This window comes from Anopheles coustani, chromosome 2 (assembly GCF_943734705.1).
Source record: "Anopheles coustani chromosome 2, idAnoCousDA_361_x.2, whole genome shotgun sequence".
Lineage (NCBI taxonomy): Eukaryota > Metazoa > Arthropoda > Insecta > Diptera > Culicidae > Anopheles > Anopheles coustani.
Window position 1 is genome coordinate 5,488,398 of NC_071289.1, and position 19,992 is coordinate 5,508,389.

Consider the following 19,992-nt stretch of genomic DNA (forward strand, 5'->3'; position numbering starts at 1 on the left):
TTTGAGAACATGTACTGAAAGGGTTGTGAGTTACATCATCAGTTTTCTATAATATCTTCTCATCTGCTGGTATTTGAAGATAGTTTGTTTACGTTGCTATTCTATGTTAACGTTTAAACCATCTTTCTTCCAATAAGGTAAACTGTTATATGATTTTTATTATGTTGAAATGGGTATGTAATATAACAAGAACGATTTTATTCTTCATTCATACATTTGTGATGCAACCATGGTTTGAATTTATCCCATCTTTACAAGACGGGCACTGTCAGCACGTCAGTGAATATGCATCACGAAAAAACGCCATAAAAAATCACCTCCATCCCCTAGAGTCTCACTTCTCGTCCGGAGCACGCTGCACCCGTGAGCAAGAAATGCAAATCTGGCCGCAACGCGCGCGAAAACTAAAGAATGCGTGCCATTTCAATTCCGCCGCCTTTTGACTCCCGTCCATTAATGGCGCGAGTCGCCGGAGCTGAAAGACAGTCGGACTGGCCGGGAGAAAAGAAAAGATTGTGGCACAAAGAAAAATATTGTATTGCAAGAACAAACAAATGGAATAGGGTGGGCAAAGAAAGGAAAGCAAGGCGGAAAGAAAACACCAAATGCTAGAGAACATCCTCGATGAAAGGCCGGGGTGAATTCTAGAATGCACGAACGCATTTGATTTCGGTCCTTCGCTTGCGTTACGAAGATGGTTGGACGGATATTTTTCCCTTCTTGCGAAAGATCCGCCAAGATTATGCATTCAGATTTCATAACCGACACGAACACGCGGAACGATCGTCGGAAAATCGGAGCGCGCCATTCGCGTTCCTGACTGTCTGTCTGCTGTCTGTGTACGCTCCTTTGGCGGAAAATGCTAGATCTTTCACCTCACGCAAAGCTTCAGCGATTTCATAAAAAAAAGACTGTGTGCAAAAAAACACACACACACAATTCAAACCGAAGTTCGCTGGAAAAGGACGTGCGCAAATAAATCTTTTCCTTCCGAAACCAGGGCAAAGAGAGAGAGAGAGAGAGACGCATTCCGTTCGGTAAAGGAACCACCGGGATGGGGTTTAGCCAAACAATGTTTATGAGTGATGTCGCCCCACTGCCCCACCTTTCCTCCATCGGCCCCAAATGCAGGGGAGGGAAAAAAGCTGCCAGGGAAAGAGATAACGTGCGTACGTGTAAGGATGGATGTGCGCAGCGGGAAAATGATTCGCCGGAAAAATGGCACACCCCCGGACCCCGGGATGAAAATGAATGATAAAAGGGTATTGTTGTATCATCAAAATGTTATACTCTTCGTTTTCTGGCTCATTATAATAATGAATAATAAAAGAAAATGCGACGCCCGTGTCGGCTGGCGTTGGTACACTGGGATGCGGGAGCCGGCATTCCTTCGAACACGCACACTTGTGGGCGAACGATGCGCATGCTGGAGGTAGGTTGAAAGATTTTTCCTTACATTTCGAATGTAAGTAAGATGGATCATTATAAAATACAAAATTGAAATATACTAAAGCAATGTTTAAAGAAAATTTAGCAATCATGTAAAATACATTTGCGATTTTCTTGGGCGAAAGTGTCACCGCCTACTTTGAACCAGTTTTGTGTTGCATCCAACGAGAGAGAAAAGAAATAATTCCTTTCAACGACACCAAACACGAAAGCCACCGTTTCGGATGTGCAGGTGTATGTAATTGGGGACAAAAAAAAAAAGTTTCCACAGACAAAAGCCACCAGACATTTTCCAACTGGCGTCAACACACGAGTGCTAGTTTGTATTTAGCCCAAAAGTATGTGCACTCCATTACTTAACTCTCCGCACGATATGTTATTTTTCCCCCCTTCGCTTCTTTTCTTTTACAGCCCACCATGATCATCACCATCACCATCATCATCGTCGTCATCTTCTTCATCCACCATGAAACCATCCACGAAATTGTTTATATTCGAACAGCAGCACTTTGCTCTCGCGGCTCGAATGTCACCGTGGTATTTGGGTCGCCATGGACCAAACGTTGTGTGTGTGTGTGTGTATGAGAGAGTAATAACCGACACGTTACGTGAGGAAAAACACTGGAGTGAAATGGGTGACGGGGGGGGGGGGGGGGGGGCAGATACCTTGCGGATTGTGAAAACATACTCGCTGCACATCACATGATATATTCACATTTTGTGCCAGCTTTTTATGACACTCCATGCAGCACCCTCACCCTCCCTCCGGCAAGCGAAGGGTAAAGGATGGTTGGTGGTGGGTTTTCCCCTTTCCATCACCATAAAACCACCCAAACACCCCCGTCTCCCTCCCCAAGCCCTTGGGCCACATTTAGATCCCAATGTAAGCGCTGGAGTGCGCTTTTAGATGATCACGAGTGGCGTGAATAAAATACGCCCTCGAAAATGAGCGTAGATTAGCGGCATCCTGCGAGTCGGTTATTTATGTTGCCCACTAGCACCCTCGTCCACCCCCTGCCACTGCTACCAGTCGCGTGTAAAATGGCGCACTCGTAAAAACTACCCCTTCAGGAGACACCTTCCGACGCAAGGAGCATCGTCCCGCCAGCGACATGAACATGTTCATTGGCCTCGTTGGGACTGGCACGCAGCATTTGGGTGTATGTGTGTGTGTGTGTGAGCCACATGTCGGAAAGGTTTTCGGGAGAGGAATTAGCCAACTTTTCCACCGACGTCCAAAAACGTGCATCTTCAACCTCGGTTAATGGACATTCTCTTCGTGCCAGTTTCGTTGCGGGTTCCGAGTGAGTTTTCCTCGCGTTTTGGAAGCCAACCTTTCCTTGGTCCGTCCGTCCGAAAGGAACGACCATCCAAAGTCGGCCCTAAGATCTAAGGCCCAGTGGTTCAACCTTAGATGTTTTCCAACAACCCGGACGGACGGCAAGATGGCAAAAAATCCGACATGTGTCAGAGCGTAAAAGAGCCATTCCGGGCTTCCGGGTGCAGCACGCAACACATCAGTGTGCGCCGGCGAATCCCTTCAAGGAAACCCTAGGCACACGTCGGGGCGAGCACATAATATGCGCCGGCATTCTGTGCCGTTGAATTCTGTCTCCCCCCCGGGGGGAAAGCCTGATTATCTGTGCCTTGATCCTTTTGGCTTTGTGACCACCCCGATGCCATTGTTGCCGGCACGGCATGCGGCAGGCAGCGATATGCGATGATAATCAATAAAAGATTCTGCCAACCGAACGAACCACCTCCTTTCTTCCTTCCGCAAGTAACATAAAAGAGAGAAGATAAAACATTTAGGTGACACAAAAGGCGAAGACGTTGCTTTTGATGCGTCGTGCGCGCCGGTAGAGTTTCGTGATGGAACCATAATCTCTTGCTTTGTGCAGGTGGAATTTAAGGGAAAAGCTGTGCCAGGTGAAGTTAAAATGATCTAAGACTCGCAGAATTTTCTTCGTTCTTAACACATAATTTAAAGTATACTAAAATAAACTCTTAACAAATTATTAGAACAAATAAGGTTATAAATATTAGTTAATTTTTTAATAAATTTAATCTTGCATTAAAAAATGTTGTTTTGAATAAACAAATTTCGTAATGCACTCATCTGTTTGAAGATGGTTTGATAAGAAATGTGTTTTCTTCTCAATTAAATGCCGAAAGATCTTAACCCAATTACCCGATACTTTCATTACATTAACCTTATAAAGTACAAGTCATTACTAAGAACCGAAACAAACATTTCTCCTCGCCAAAACACTATAACGCTTCATGAGCAGCGTTGATACAATCAGTGGCAAATGGAAAATGTGCCCTAAATTAGGCGTGAAAGCAAGCAGCCAAAAATAAATGTGTGCCAAACGATGACGAACGTAGTCTTGCGCTGAAGAGCAACATTAAACCAACAGGGGCAACGGCATATTTAATCATATTTTTCACCAAGAAAAATAAACCTTCACTGGGAATGCAAAACAAAAACGCAAAAGGAAAGGTAAATGGACAGAAGGAACGGAAGGTTTTTTTTTTCGCGTAGACTGAAAGATGAAGCGAGCGACGTAAGAACACATTTCAACAACAGCCGTATCTGATTCTCCCCCGGCTCCGATTGTGCTCCGATTTCGTGCGCCTCGGGAGATGGAAACCCATCGATTTCCTTTGGGACCAGCCCGACACAAGCTAGCCACGAAAACGAAAACACCAAAAGACCTCGAAGCAAAACACGGAAACAAAAAATCAAACAATTCGTGTAAGAAATCGAAAGCAAGCAGAGAAAAAATAAGTCCATTCTCCGGGGAGATAGGAAGATATGTTTTCCGACCGCGCGGAGTCCTCGCTTTTCCCGGAACTGCCGTTCGCGAGATCGTCCGCTCGCTGATGGAGCTTTCGCCAGTGGTTTTTTTTTCTGTCCTTGTTTTCCCGCATTTTCAGATAGAACTTCAAACACCGGGGCACGCTGTCGTACCGCCGTACGACATGCCGTCATCGATTCCCGGGAAGCTGAAGTAATGTTATTTTAATGACTTATTTATAATTTCATACGAGACCTCCCCCGGGCGGGTGTCCTTTCCGGAACCGGCACATACATCTCCGGTCGAAAACATTCCACCAGCGGGAGAGATGTCTTCCGGATCCGGAAAACCAACCAGCGCCAAGTTCCAAGCCCATTCTGTTTGTTTACCATTTGGGCAAAAGAAAACGATATACACCCACACACACACGGACACGCACGTGAAAGCACGGGAATCGTAATTCCGAACCAGTGGATATGGAAAACAAAAACATCAGAAGAAAAACATAAACATGTCGTTCCCGGGTAGGCATTCAGGTGGTCTGTTGTTTGGTAGAACCGTGAAAATACCGCAAATTAACTGATGAAAGAACGCACAGAAGATAAGGTTTCTCGGGAAGATGAATTTGACATGAGGGAAAATAAAATATATCGAATGGCATAACGAAAGGATAATAAAATACAGGTTGGATAATATGGTCTTCGATATAAATAAAACGTAGAGAGCAACCGTTTTAGATTTGGATTAGTTAATCATAAAGCCGTAATAAATTCATTATGTCATTGACAAATAATTAGAAAACGATAAAACAAAAAAAAAAGATAGCGAATTTTGAAAAACCAGAGTGAGAACCCAAAGTTGTTACAGCATTACAACAACCAAAATCGAACCTAAGCAGAATCCCCTGAAACTCACAATAATTGCCCTCGAACTTTTCAGATGAGTTTTCCACGCCCTGACGGTCGAAGAGTAAAAATTCTAATTAACACTTACAGGCCCCGGGAAAGCAAACCTCTCGCTTTCCGAAAACCCATCGAAAGTTCGATGCAAATGGTTTGTGGGGACAGTTCTTAAGAGCGCTTTTCCTACGTACGGGAGGGAAACGTATCGGATGTCGTTGGGATCCCGATCGTTGAGTGGGTTGGGTTTCGGACCGAATCTGCAACAATACACCATCCGAAACGTCCCGGAACGGCCTCCTCTCTCTCTCTCTTCGGTCATTCAATTAAAAACGAACCCACCTTTTTCAGGGGTCCGATTCTCGATTGGATGGAGGCTAGTCCTGTCCGGCTCCGGCAGTTGTAATGAAGCTTATTGTGTGCAGCTCTACTCGGGAGGTACTTCCGAGAAATACTGGCCAGTCGAAAAGCGTCGTCCAGTGAGGAGGGTGGGTTTCTCCCGGTGCATCGATGCACACTGCAACGAATGACGCTAAGGCAAGCGACTCGATCGATAAGACACACTTGGAAGCGCAGGTTGCATTTCGGTTCGGTTTCGGTTCCATCCGATTTGCATTCCATCCCTGACGCGTTGCAGCATGGGGTAAAGGTTGGGGTGAGGTGGTTGGAAAGCGGCCATGCGTGTACATTGGCGTGCGGAGATCTCGGAACCCCCTTTCTCGTCAGCGTATGCTGATGAGCATACACACGTGTGGTGACGGGCGAATTTACATCACTGCCAGTCATCGCCCGGACCGGCAATAACGGAAACCAATATCGATTGGTTTGGTTTACGTGAAAGAAATACAAAGTAATTGCACCGACCATGCGAACACCATGGTCGCCCCGCACGTACGTGCACGTACGAGTGAGTCGTATTTGTTTTGCCGTATCACTGGCCGAAAGATGTTTATCCAGGCTCACAAGACGTATGCTAATGTGGAGAGCAAACAGCAGGACCCGGCTGTCGACGCAAAAGTCATGTATCGAGGGAATCGACTTGCTGTAGGGTTTTCCCTTTTTTCCCTACGAAGCCAATTTGGGCTTGTAACCGAACGTCGCCAAATCGGTGACAGCAAATTTTCACTCGAATATAATGGCACATATTCTGAAGTCTTCCAGCAGCTTTTCCAAATGGTACTAAATAATTGAACTCATGAGTTCTTCATATTAAAACCAACAGGAACAGTCTAAATTTGCTTGAAGGAATTTCTGAAAGCACGAGCTACGAATCACCACAATGATTGATACGATGAGTCAGGAAGGGAGGGATCATTTCCACGTGTCGGTCGAGTGTTACACATTTATCAAAAATAATTGTTAACATTACCGTGGGCGCTCGGGCGGGGAAAACTGGATGACTTCACTTCCCAACTCCGAGGCGCCTTTTGTAAAATAGCAAAGATAAACACAATTGCCAAAGGAACACAACTCTCGCTAGTCATTCCCAGTGTGTGCGTGGAAAAGCAATTTCCCAGCGAAACTTGTTTCGAAAACTCGCACACGTGTCGGTGCTTTTCCGGGTGGCTTTTTCCGCCTCGTCCTGGGAAAGGGTGGGAGGCGGTGTGATATCGCTCTCCAGTTTTCCCGCGCAATGATTGATATTCTTCGCTAACTGCTGGCGTTTACAGTTTGCATGAACGACGCTAATTGAAGCATTATTCTGGGCGGAAAAGTCTCCAACATTCGGTACACATCGAAACGTCAATCGAACGGGTTTTTCCGAAGAACGTGGCACGGTCTATCAAACGCGACGTTCCATTCCGTTGGTCGCCGAGAAGAAACTTTTCTTCTTTCACCTGGAAAAAGGAATGGGAGAAGGTAAGGGAAGAAAAAAGGGCGTTGGGAAGGAGCGGAAAAACTTCCGTTCCCGTTTCGTTTGTCATTGTTGGGCGACACAATAGAGACAGAACGGCGTGACGGTTATCGAAACACGCGCCCCGGGTTCGGGAAAAGACGATTCCTTTGGACACATGCACGTTTCATCCTTTCCTTTTGAAAATCTCTCGATTGATTCGGGAACAACAATAATATGTTGCCGTTTTCCCCCCTGCCGGTGTTGGCGGTTTATATTTTCCAACCCAGCAAACCTAAATCGCCCCGAAAATGTTGAAGCCATCTCCTTTCGAGCCCCCGGAAAAACGGAAAGCCACACGGTGGGCCGGTCGAGGAAAATGCCACACCGTCAGCAGGACAAACCGACACGACAGGAAAATCCATAATCGATATGAATGATATGAGAAAAGTTAATAAAACTAAATTCTCCAACTTTCAGCACCGAAAGCCAACCAACGTCTTCGGTGCCGGAAAAGCGTTTGTGGGCAGGATGGCGGTGGAGGGTATCCATTTAGAAGCTGTGGGAAACTGTCTCAGCTTGATGTTGTTGGAATGCTTTCCTATATTCCTATAAGCCATCCTCATCCGGTGTCACCCACACCTTCGCCTTGCAACAGGGTTCCGAAGATTGTTCATGTGATTTCCAGGGAAGAAATATCGAAGCGGAAATCGGCTAGATTTCCGGAGATGTGCCGTGAGGTTTTCTTTGATGCACCGTTAGCTGGGAAAAGGGGGGGGGCAAAAGTTTCCACCGGTGACACATTTGAAAAGGCTTTACTAAGAAATTTACCAACCAAGATCAACTTCGTCGGAATGAACAGGACGATATAATCCACTCAGTTTTTACTCATACTCTCGTCACACGGACAATACATGAAGTAAGTTCTGCCTATTACTTATCACTGACTTTTGTTAAGTCAATCGAACTAACGTTACATACATTCAATCCATTTGATGTATTTCATACTACATCAGAACATATCAAAGGTACAACAATGAGGAAAAGTAGAATTAAACAAACATTACACCATTCAAATGTTGCTAATGAATGGTTTTTAAACCACAAAATGGTTGTTCGAGCTGGACAGTCTAATCCGATTCCGCTGTTCTTAATCTGCACAATCATATCCAAGCATGTTGGTCTTTTTGTTTCGGACGACTCATTAGTCAAGACAACGCAAGCGTATACATTGTGGACAACGCCATCGCATACATTGTGGACATCGCCAGAGCATACATTGTGAGTCAACATTCGATCATCGCGACGCGGCCCCCGGACCACAACATTATGCTGAGTTGCAGCTTCCCATAGCAACGCGGACCGCCCGCATTATGCTGAGTTGCAGATTCCCGCAGCGACGCGGACCACCTAGAATCAGAAAACCGTGAACCAACGATCCAGATCGCGAACCGATCATCAGTTGGTATCCAGCATCCGAACACGATAGTTGGGTATTAACCCGCACATATGTTGTAGGAAATAAAGTTTAAGTTTTTTTAAAACTCAAACACCCGCAGCAGTGCGTTAACTGGCGCCCGAATAGGGACCGCGCTATGTGAAATTAAGTACAAGTGAAAGTGAAAGTAACCACGCTAGAGTGATAGTTACCACCGAATCCCAAACTTAAAAAGACTTTCCTGATCGCCGAGTGCAGCCGTGTAAAAAGGATCCCGAGTCACCTGTGCAGTTAGCAGCTCACACAGGACAAAAAGGAGCCATCCATTACACCGAGAAGGAAGTCATTCACAGCCGGTTTTCCAGAAACTAAACTACGCCCGCTAGAGGAGCAGTAAAACACAACGCCCGTCAGAGGAGCATCATAAATCATAAAACCATCGCCCGATACAGGATGCGTATGGTACTGTAAGTAACAAAAAAAACAGTAAGTAAAAATTGTGAAACAAACACAAAATTGTGAAACAAAAATCAAGTGATTACAAAAACGCGATTAACAAATATTAAGTAAAATTACCTAGTGAAGTGAAAAACGTGTTAAAACAAACAAAAAATCCTGGAGGATCTTATAAATTCATTACAATCTTTTTCCTTCAAAATGTCGAGACCAGACCTTGACCAAATTATTAACCGCATTGCCGCACTCGAAGCGTGCAATGTCGCCCCCGCTCAGATCGATTATTCCGATCCACCGCTTTATTTTACAAAGCCAGATGGAACAAGTGTAAATCCCGAAAGTATTGAAAAAATCCCTGATTTGGTAAAGGATCTACCAAATTTCACTGGGGATCCCAGCGAACTGAATAGCTGGTTGAGTGACGTAGACAGCTTGGTAAAACTGTACCAAACTAAAAGTACAGACACACTTGAACGCCAAAACAAATACCATATGATCTGCAAATTCATTCGCAGAAAAATCCGCGGTGAAGCGAACGATTCACTCGTTGCTTCAAACGTAGGCATTAATTGGAACCTGATCAAAAAAACATTGGTCACGTATTACGGTGAAAAGAGAGATTTGGAAACATTAGACTTCCAACTTATGAGCGTGCAGCAGAAGAACCGCTCACTGGAAGTATACTACGACGAAGTAAATAGATTGCTCTCGCTTATAGCAAATCAAATAAACACTGACGAAAGATTCACACACCCCGAAGCCTCAAGAGCTTTAATCGAAATGTACAACAAAAAAGCAATCGATGCTTTCATGAGAGGACTAGATGGAGACGTTTATAAATTCATTAGAAATTATGAACCGACATCCCTTGCAGGAGCGTACAGCTACTGCATTTCATTTCAAAATATTGAGTGTAGAAAAATGCTAACCAAACCAAGGCCATATATCCCACCAACGGCACCAAGGAATATGATTCCCTTACCGCCACCAACGCCCATAAGGTATACAAATCCACCTCCGCCACCAAGGCCTTACCATCCCAAACCGTTCACGGGAAACAGAAATTTTAATAATTTCGCCCAAAAGAACAACCAACATTACCAACAAAAACCATTTAACAATTTTCAACGTCAACCGCCACCAGAGCCTATGGAAGTTGACCATTCCATCAGAACACAACAAGTGAACTATGGAAACCGCCCTAACTCAAACAACGTTCGACCCCCAAAACGTCCCAGGGTCAACAATATCCAAACACAGCCAGGATACTCAAATACGGTGAACCACATAACGGATGCCAATCCGCCACAACAATTCGAAAACGGTAACCCCGCGAACAATACAATAGATAACAACACATTACAATCGTTCGAGAGATACCTCCGAACCATTGAAAAACAAGAAGGATGCAACTTCAGTGACACTGTCGAAGTCGCAGAACTTAATTTTTTAGACTAAACTCGGCGTTGCCTTATTTTCTTTTTTATGGTAACGCCTCGGAGCCATTAAAAATGCTCATTGATACCGGTTCTAATAAAAACTATATCCACCCGAAACATGCTAAAATTTCCCATAAAATCGATAAACCATTTTATGTATCTTCAGTAGCAGGAGACATAAAAATCGAAGCTTATTCACAAGCTCGACTATTCAAACCATTTTCAGATAAAATGTTAAAATTTTGCCATCTTGAAAACTTGAAATCATTCGATGCCATAATAGGGCACGATTCACTGAAAGAAATCAAAGCAGTTATTGACACAGCCAATGATGAATTAATCATTGACGGCATAAATGTAATACCCCTACAACAATATGAACTACAGGAAGTAAATAAAATAAACATCCGCGATAGTCATCTCAACCAAAACGAAAAAATACAGCTACATAACCTATTACAGGAATATCAGGATCTTTTCCAACCACCTGATTCTAAATTACCTTTTACCTCACAAGTAAAAGCTACCATAAGGACAAAAAATGAATCGCCAATCTACAGTAAAACTTATCCTTATCCCCAAGCACTTAAAGGTGAAGTTAACAGGCAAATTGAAAAACTACTAAATGATGGAATCATCAGACCTTCAAAATCCCCATACAATGCACCAGTGTGGATTGTTCCAAAAAAACTGGACGCTGCCAATGAAAAAAAATATAGACTTGTCATAGACTACAGAAAATTAAATACTCAAACAATAAGTGATAAATATCCTATTCCGGATCCATCTACTGTTTTAGCCAATTTAGGCTCAAATAAATTTTTCACTACCCTTGATCTAGCATCAGGATTTCATCAAGTACCCATGTCGGAGAACGACATCGAAAAAACTGCATTTTCGATAAACAATGGAAAATATGAATTCGTACGCATGCCCTTTGGATTAAAAAATGCACCCTCCATATTCCAACGCGTCATGGACGACACATTAAGAGAACATATAGGAAAAATATGTCACGTTTACATCGATGACATTATCATTTTTAGTGAAACAGTTGAAGAACATCTGCAAAATTTGAAAATTGTCTTAGACACATTGCGAGCCGCAAATTTCAAAATACAGCCAGACAAATCCGAATTCTTAAAAACAGAAGTAGAATTCCTCGGATTCATTGTCTCAAGTGAAGGACTTAAACCAAACATAAAAAAAGTTGAAGCCATAAAAAAATTCCCAGAACCACAGAACCTTAAAGAACTGAGAAGATTCTTAGGACTATCAGGTTATTACCGCAGGTTTATTAAAAACTATGCACACTTGGCAAAACCCATCACAAAACTCCTAAGAGGGGAGGATGGCCATCGCCAAATTTCAAAAAACGAATCAAAAAATGTTCCTATTAAATTTGATCAAAATGCAAAGAACGCATTCCAAACCTTGAAAGACATAATATCTTCTAATGATGTTTTAGTTTTTCCAGATTTCCAGAAGCCATTTGAACTGACAACAGATGCATCAGATAAAGCACTAGGAGCTGTGCTTTCACAAAAATGCCACGACGGAGATAGACCAATAACCTTCATTTCCCGAACTCTTTCCCAAACTGAGGAAAATTATGCAACAAACGAAAAGGAGATGCTTGCCATCGTGTGGGCACTACATACACTGAGAAATTTCATATACGGAGCGAAAATTAATATCCAAACTGATCATCAACCATTAACATTTGCTTTATCACCGCAGAACAACAACGCAAAGCTGAAAAGATGGAAATCATTCATAGAGGAACATGATTACCAGTTATGCTACAAACCAGGAAGATCGAACGTCGTAGCCGACGCCCTTTCAAGAATACAAATTAACTCATTAACACCAACCCAGCATTCAGCTGATGAAGACGATAATTCATATATTCCTTCAACAGAAGCACCTATTAATGTTTTCCGCAACCAACTAATATTTAAAATCGGAACTAATTCCTCTTCCGAACTAATAAGCCCTTTCCCGAAATTTAAAAGGCATATTTTCATTGAACCAAATTTTACTACTGATTTTATCAAAGATAAATTCAAAAAAATTATTAATCCAAACGTAATTAATGGAATTCATACAGATGAACAAACAATGGGAATTATCCAAGAAGTCTATAAAAACCTTTACAATCCAAAAACAGTTAAAGCTAGATTTTCTCAAATACAAGTTGAAGATCTTTGCGACGTAGAAAAACAAATCGAAGAGATTAAAAATATCCATAATTTTGCACACAGAAATGCTAAGGAAAATTCATTGCAATTTATAAAAAAATTCTACTTCCCCGGAATGAGAAAAAGTATTCAAAATATTGTTAAAAATTGTGAGATATGCAAAACCGAAAAATACGATAGAAAACCACAAGTATTTATACCAGTAAAAACACCAATACCGACATATCCAGGAGAGATAATTCATATTGATATATTTGCATACAACGCAAACTTTTTATTTATCACGTCAATCGATAAATTTTCAAAGTACGTTAAAATTCGACCGATAAAATCGAAATCAATCGCTGACATAAAGGAAGTATTACTACAACTTTTATATGACTGGGACTTGCCAGCCCAAATTGTTATAGACAACGAATGTACTTTTGTATCGAATGTAATCGAACAATCAATACTAAATCTAGGAGTCAAAATCTTCAAAACTCCAGTTAATCGTTCAGAAACGAATGGTCAAGTAGAGAGATGCCATTCGACTATCAGAGAAATAGCGAGATGTACGAAAAAACTCAATCCAGAAATGAGTATTATAACATTAGTGCAACAAGCCGTTTATAAATATAATCATACTATTCACTCATTTATAAAGGATACACCAAGAAATGTGTACGTAGGAGAACGATCAGATGATCCACAAGAAAGAGCAAGAATAAGAGAAGCTACAAATGAAAGAATACTCGAAATATTCAAAAAGAATGATGAAAAAATCAAAGATGAAAAATATAAAGACTATGAAGAAAATGAATACGTATATGAAAGGAAGAAAACAAATAATAAACGCGACAGTCGTTTTAATATAATGAAAGTAAAGGAGAATCATCCAACTTATATAATCGATTCGAATAATCGAAAAATTCATAAAATGAATCTAAGAAAATAAGGAAGAAATATTAATACACTCTTTGAAATTCTTTTAACTATCGTTACAGAGTGATTACAACCCTGTTGATCAAGCTTATTGTAGCAGATATAAGCATATATGATCTAAGTAATAATCCCTTAGCTATAATACCAATAAGTAAAGCTAAAGTTCAAATCGGATATGTAAGGACGATACATCCAATCGATTTATCAAACATAGAAGAAGCAGTAGAAAAAACGTTAGAAGAAATTCCAAATGGAATCTATACGGCATCAATTGAAAGTTTGATTAATATAAAAGCTAGAACGCTACAGGAAACCTTTAGAAAGATTAGACCGTTTACAAACAGAGAAAAACGATGGGACACGATCGGAAAAGTTTGGAAATGGATCGCAGGAAATCCAGACGCAGACGACCTACACATTATTAACTCTACGATAAACTCCCTAATTGCTGAAAACAACAAACAAGTAGTTATCAACCAAGGTTTAAATGAACGACTCCAACAAATAACAGAAGTCGCCAACACGGTTATCAACATTGAAAATCAACGATACGAAACGCACCAGACAGAGATTCGTCAATTAATCCTGTTATCAAACATGAACATGCTACAAGAAAAATTAGAAGTAATTGAAGATGCCATCATACTCGCGAAACACGGGATTCCAAGCAGCAAGCTACTATCCCTAGATGATCTAAACTCCATAGCCCAATTCCTAGAGAGTAACAACATTACTTACCGTACTCCAGAGGAATTGCTAGGGCAATCAACTGCGCAAGTTGCTGTAAACCAAACGCATATTATCTACATACTAAAGTTCCCCAAAGTAACCACACAAATGTACGAATACGAATACATTGACTCCATAATCCAGCACGAGAGACGGATTATCGTAAAACAAAATTTCATAATACGAAATCGAACGCATGTATTCGAAATTACGGAAAGATGCCAAGAGCAGGAAGATTTCTACATATGCCAACAAGTAAATCTGCAACAACCCACCAAATGCATAGAAAAACTCGTGAAACGAGAAGACGCCGAATGTCAATACGAAAAAATTTACTCGAAAGGATTGGTGAAACGCATTAATGACGCCAATATTCTCATTAATGATGCAATCGCAGAAATATCGTCAAATTGCAGTAATGCAAACCAAGTATTGAACGGGTCATACTTGATACAATTTGAAAATTGCAACATAATCATCAACGGAGAAATTTATTCAAACAATGAAGCCATCATTCCCGGTAAACCATACCACTCGACAGCGGGAATAAAAGTCAACATAAGCGAAATTGAAGACAGACCACCGATAGAATATCTAAACAATCTTACGTTGCAACATCGAGAAACGCTACAAAGTATAAATCTACAGAACAACTCCATCAAATGGAAAATTCATGCATTCGGAGGAACTTTCATGTTACTATTCATATGCGCAACCGTAATCTGCTTATTTGTCAATCGAAAGAGAATGGTAAAAGTAAACATAAACCAAGAACCGCAACGCGGAGAAACATTCGTAAGCAGACCAACATCATTCCACGCAGCAACAAGACTTTGAGGACAAAGTCATTTAAGAAGGGAGGAGTCAAGACAACGCAAGCGTATACATTGTGGACAACGCCATCGCATACATTGTGGACATCGCCAGAGCATACATTGTGAGTCAACATTCGATCATCGCGACGCGGCCCCCGGACCACAACATTATGCTGAGTTGCAGCTTCCCATAGCAACGCGGACCGCCCGCATTATGCTGAGTTGCAGATTCCCGCAGCGACGCGGACCACCTAGAATCAGAAAACCGTGAACCAACGATCCAGATCGCGAACCGATCATCAGTTGGTATCCAGCATCCGAACACGATAGTTGGGTATTAACCCGCACATATGTTGTAGGAAATAAAGTTTAAGTTTTTTTAAAACTCAAACACCCGCAGCAGTGCGTTAACTCATTTCTTCGAAAGGCTGAGTCAAGAAGTTTAATTAAAAACTATTCTTCTCCGCCCGACTTAATGCACATTGAGATCCGAAGCTGTTCCTGCAAATCCGCATGGCTCGGACGCATTACTCGTCCGGGGTTTCCGTTTTATTCCCACTAATCGGATAAAGCGTACCATTGTCAAGAAATCAACCGAAAGAGAGAGAGAACCACGAGGGTCGGAGGAATTTTAGAAACAAAAACGTTTTGAGCAGTCCGAAGAAAAACGCTTACACACACTTCAAGAAAGGAGAAGATTGACCATTTTGCGGTCAGAAAGTTTCGTACCGGACGGAACGCCACGCCGTCCGGTGCACGAACGGATGAAGGAAAAATCGCCACAACAAACATGCAGCCCTCCCTCACGGACCCATCGAGGTTTTCCCAGCTTCGTTTATCTCTTGCGATGCCGACCTTCCGGGGTGCGCCATTTTTTCTCATCTTCTTCTGAGCCTAGCAAACAAATGGTCCTCACTGAAAAACACAACACCGGAGCGTTGAAGAGATAAAAAAATGCTGCTCGCCACAAATGGACATCTCTTTTGATTGGCATTGTTCGAGGCCCGTGTTTTGGCTCGGACTGGCTTTGGCTCGGAAGGGGGAGGGTTTGGGGAACGGTGGAAAAAGATAAACTTTAAAGGAAGCAAAATACACAACCGCAAAAACCGACCAACTCAAAAGAAATAGAATAAATATCCCTTTCTTCGCCCGTTCGGAGCTCATCTACTGCCGGGGTTCGGTTCGTTTGATGTGGGGTGAAAATGAGCGCCATGTTTTTCGTCTGTTTCTCCCTTCCGTCGGTCCAACGTCCTTGGTGTTTGCGGAACATTTAGGATTTGAATATTTTCTGGAAAACTAATTTAATCAACCGGACGCTATTATAAAGTGGTGTTGCTCAACCTTCGATTTATGCAAACGAATAATTCGTAACGAAGAGTTGAAATCGATATCGACAAGAATATTTTTCATTCCAAAACATGCTGTTTTATTCATTGCATGTCGTACGTTTCATCTTGACGTTTGCCATGGAAACCTTTTGCATTTATTAAGTTTTTAAAAATCATCCAAGAAACCTGTTCCATTCGAAAGCCAATAACTCAATAGTTGTAAAGTGCCCACAAGTATTGCTTTAACCCATTCGAAACTGTGGTGAAAATGAGCCGAAAACCATCACTATTTTCCTGGCATAACGAACACCACTTGCCATGGCACGTTTCATTACCAGAACAGGCTTCCAAGAATAAGTTCTTAAACAATTTTTCTGGACATTGTAAAACTGGTTCTCTCGTATGTAGCTATTCTAAGCTAAGCTAGTATAGCACCATTATATTTACTCTTGATTTACTTCCAGGTTAAACGTGCTGTAAAATACCAATTCATTCCCGATTACTCGATCCAATGCATTAATAAAGTAGCACATCTTGAAAATATTCTTACGGAAGAAGGGATCAAAGATACAGACCTCCATATTCGAGTTCCTGACAAACCTGCTTTAAACTCCAGTGCCTCCTTTCTACCGCTGGAATTATTCGACGATTTGGAGTACGATTGTTTTTGCGCGGAAGCAACCGAGTTGTGGCAGAAATCGGAGGCCTTCGCCTTCATTCCGACTTCGCTTCATTGGGAACGAGTCAGTGTAGAAAAGCACCATCCCGCCACTAATCGTTGGGAAGTGACGATGCTGAACGGCACCAACGCTGGCTCGAATCATATGGTTCCTCGCCTTCTTCTATATTTTGCATTTGAGAACCCCTGCAAATACGCTGATCGCCTCAAGACCGCCATCGTCGAACGACGGGAGGCTGTAAACGCCATCCGATTTCGATTCCTTTGCTCGTACGTATTCAATGATGGTCACTACGCTCCTGGGAAAATGCTCGAGCAGAGTATTCGCCGTCGTTCGAACAGTGATGAGGTGTATGAGGTGTTCAAGAGAATATTTGAACAATACCATATTGCACTGGCAGTCGGGACACATTTGAACGAAGATACAACTTTTGTAATTAAAAAGCCCCAACTGAACAGAAGGTCTACATACAGGACGCTTTTCGCCAAAAAAGAAGCCGTAAACTTTGATGAGCTACTAGATCTCTTTCGTCGCAAAACGTTGTTGGTCGACAAGAACGTATTTCACGCCTTAGCTCTAGTGAACCTCGAGTGTGAGATGGTACGAAAACTTCCGCTGTTCATCGCTACATCCGAGCAGGCAATGGCGCTCGATGACTTTGAAAAGCAGAACCTTGCGCAGATAGCAAAGACCATGAAGTACCTCCAGAACACCTGGATCGAACGAACTACAATGCATCTGCACCGGACACTGTCGCGGATCGGACCAGGTAATTTCAATATCGGAGTGACGCAGTGGACAATTTACTCCAAATTGAAATTGAAACGACTCGTGAACCAGATACAGTATCGGATGCAAGATGCTCTCCGGAGTCTTCTGCTTGGCGCAACCCGTGAGTACGTAGACTTTTTGGTGAACGATTGCAACGCTGTTTGGGATATCGAGGAAGACTACTCTTGGGATGGCAACCTCATCGACAGTCCCTTTGTACCGTCAAGACCGGCAGTGTTTAGTCTTACCCTAGAGATGGGACCTGAAGCACCGTACTATTCAACTGAGCCAGGAAGGTTTCCGGAACTCTTGGAGTACATCATGGACGATACGGTGAAGCAAAGTCATTTCATCCACACGGTCGAGCCATCGCTGATCCAATCACTCATCTTCTCCGGAGATCTATACCTGTCTTCGGTCGGGCTGATAGACCAAGCTATGGTCGAACGTCGCAGTAAGCTGTTGGATTACTACAAAAAGGCACTCCTGCCCCTTCGCTCGTATGCCGCACGATACGGAGCCTACAAGGAGCTCTTCTTCACCGATATCAAAGAGTTTATTGAACGCGCGAAGTCGGCTGACAAACCTTCATCGGAAATCAAAGAGGACATTGCGCTTCAGATCCGGTTGCGGGAGAATCTAGAGCACACGGTACCTCTCGAGATCAAAATCGGACCGTTCCTTATCGACGTGCAGCCACTTCGGAAGGTGTTGATTCGAAAACGACAGGAGTTGACCGTGGCACTGTTAAAAATGCTCACGGAAAAGCTCCAACTCAAGACGGCCGCCATGATAGCGGACTATAACGCCATCAGCGAGCGCATATGCGAAAAGCCGGTCTCGATCGAGCATATATACGATATCCGCCAGTACATGGAGACGGTGCCGGACATGGTGGCCCGCATGGAAGACCGCATGAAAGGGATACTGTACGAGTACGAGATATTGGACGGCTTTCTGTGGAATCTACCGGATACCGACTTTCAGCAAAAGTGGAACGCCCTTTCCTTCCCCCGCACGGTCGTAAAGCAGATGGATAAGGTGCGGGAGTTCCACGAGTCCGAGGTGGAGAAGTTCCGCAAGCAACAGTTTGCCGACGAAGCGTCGTTCACGGCCAGTATCGAGGACGTTAATGTCTACATCTCCAAGTTCACCATGCTGTACGACGTGTCGAAGGTGGCAGAGATGGCGGTCGAGGTGCGGCGTCTTTGGAAGACCCTGCAGGCACTCATCGACCAAGGGCATACGATGAATCGCCGCCAGGAGTTGTTCGAGATGGCACCGATTAGCTTGAATAATCTATTCGAGCTCCGGAATAACTTCGCCACCTACCGGGATCTGTGGACGGTCGCCGCCGACTATCTGAAGCTGGAGGAGTCCTGGATTGGCAACCCGCTCGCAAGCGTCGATCTGGAAGGTGTCCGACGGGGCCTCCAACAGGCGCACGATAGCCTCAAAGACTTACTACCCCTGTTCGTCGATCAGCCGCAACTCTTGGCGGTCGTTGAGCACTTTCTGCAGGTGGTGGAGACGTTCCGTCCGAACGTGGACATCATGGAGCTTCTCAGGTGTCCACACCTGGAAGCGATCCACTGGAGTCAGCTAGCGAAGGAGGTCGGTATCAAGGGCAAGCTCTCGATTGACGTTAGTTTCGATGTGTTCCTGGAGCATGGAATTCGCGGCCACGTTGGTACTGTTCGACAAATAGTGTCCAAAGCTGAAGAACAACGACTGGAACATGAACGGCGTCGAGAAGAAGAAGAACGAATTAGAAAGGAGCAGGAAGAATATAAAAGAGTTAGAGCTGAACATCGTCTGAAGCGGACTGATATTTAATAGACTCGGGAAAGGCACGAGCTAATTATATCCAACTACAAACTATATTATAATTTAATGAAGCTTCCGCTCTAATGTGACGTAGATCCCTCTTCCATTAAATAGTTTTCAAAAATATAGTCCCATTGGAACTGAGCAGGCCATGAATGATGCAAGAAGTTGTGATATTTAGGTAAGCAACAAATATGTCCTCGTGCCGTCAGCACAGTGGTTGTTCTCGTTACCTCATAATGGAGCCGGACAACTGACCCCGAACCGGAAGCTGCATGTTTTAATATTCCACTCCAGGGTCTCCGAGTGTGTCCCCGTTATTGTATTCATATTTCGGATCCACTCGGGCGAAGCAGAAAGCGGTCAGCACGAACATGTGCACTCCCGCTCGGAGGGAGTTG

At 43.1% G+C, this 19,992-nt stretch overlaps 1 protein-coding gene across 1 annotated transcript; it reads left to right on the forward strand.

Annotated features, from left to right (window-relative positions):
- The first annotated feature begins 1,333 nt into the window (after nucleotides 1-1,333).
- Nucleotides 1,334-19,600, forward strand: LOC131267671 (dynein axonemal heavy chain 1). Its single transcript, XM_058270602.1, has 2 exons — nucleotides 1,334-1,432; nucleotides 16,778-19,600. Exons 1-2 carry the CDS (start codon nucleotides 1,334-1,336, stop codon nucleotides 19,598-19,600), a joined length of 2,922 nt encoding a protein of 973 aa, XP_058126585.1.
- Nucleotides 19,601-19,992: the final 392 nt, after the last annotated feature.

Excerpts from the sequence above, each read along its gene's own strand:
- LOC131267671 (XM_058270602.1), top strand. The coding sequence starts at position 1,334 with ATGCGACGCCCGTGTCGGCTGGCGTTGGTACACTGGGATGCGGGAGCC. Across the intron at positions 1,433-16,777 it reads GAACGATGCGCATGCTGGAG|GTTAAACGTGCTGTAAAATA; the intron begins GTAGGTTGAAAG and ends ATTTACTTCCAG.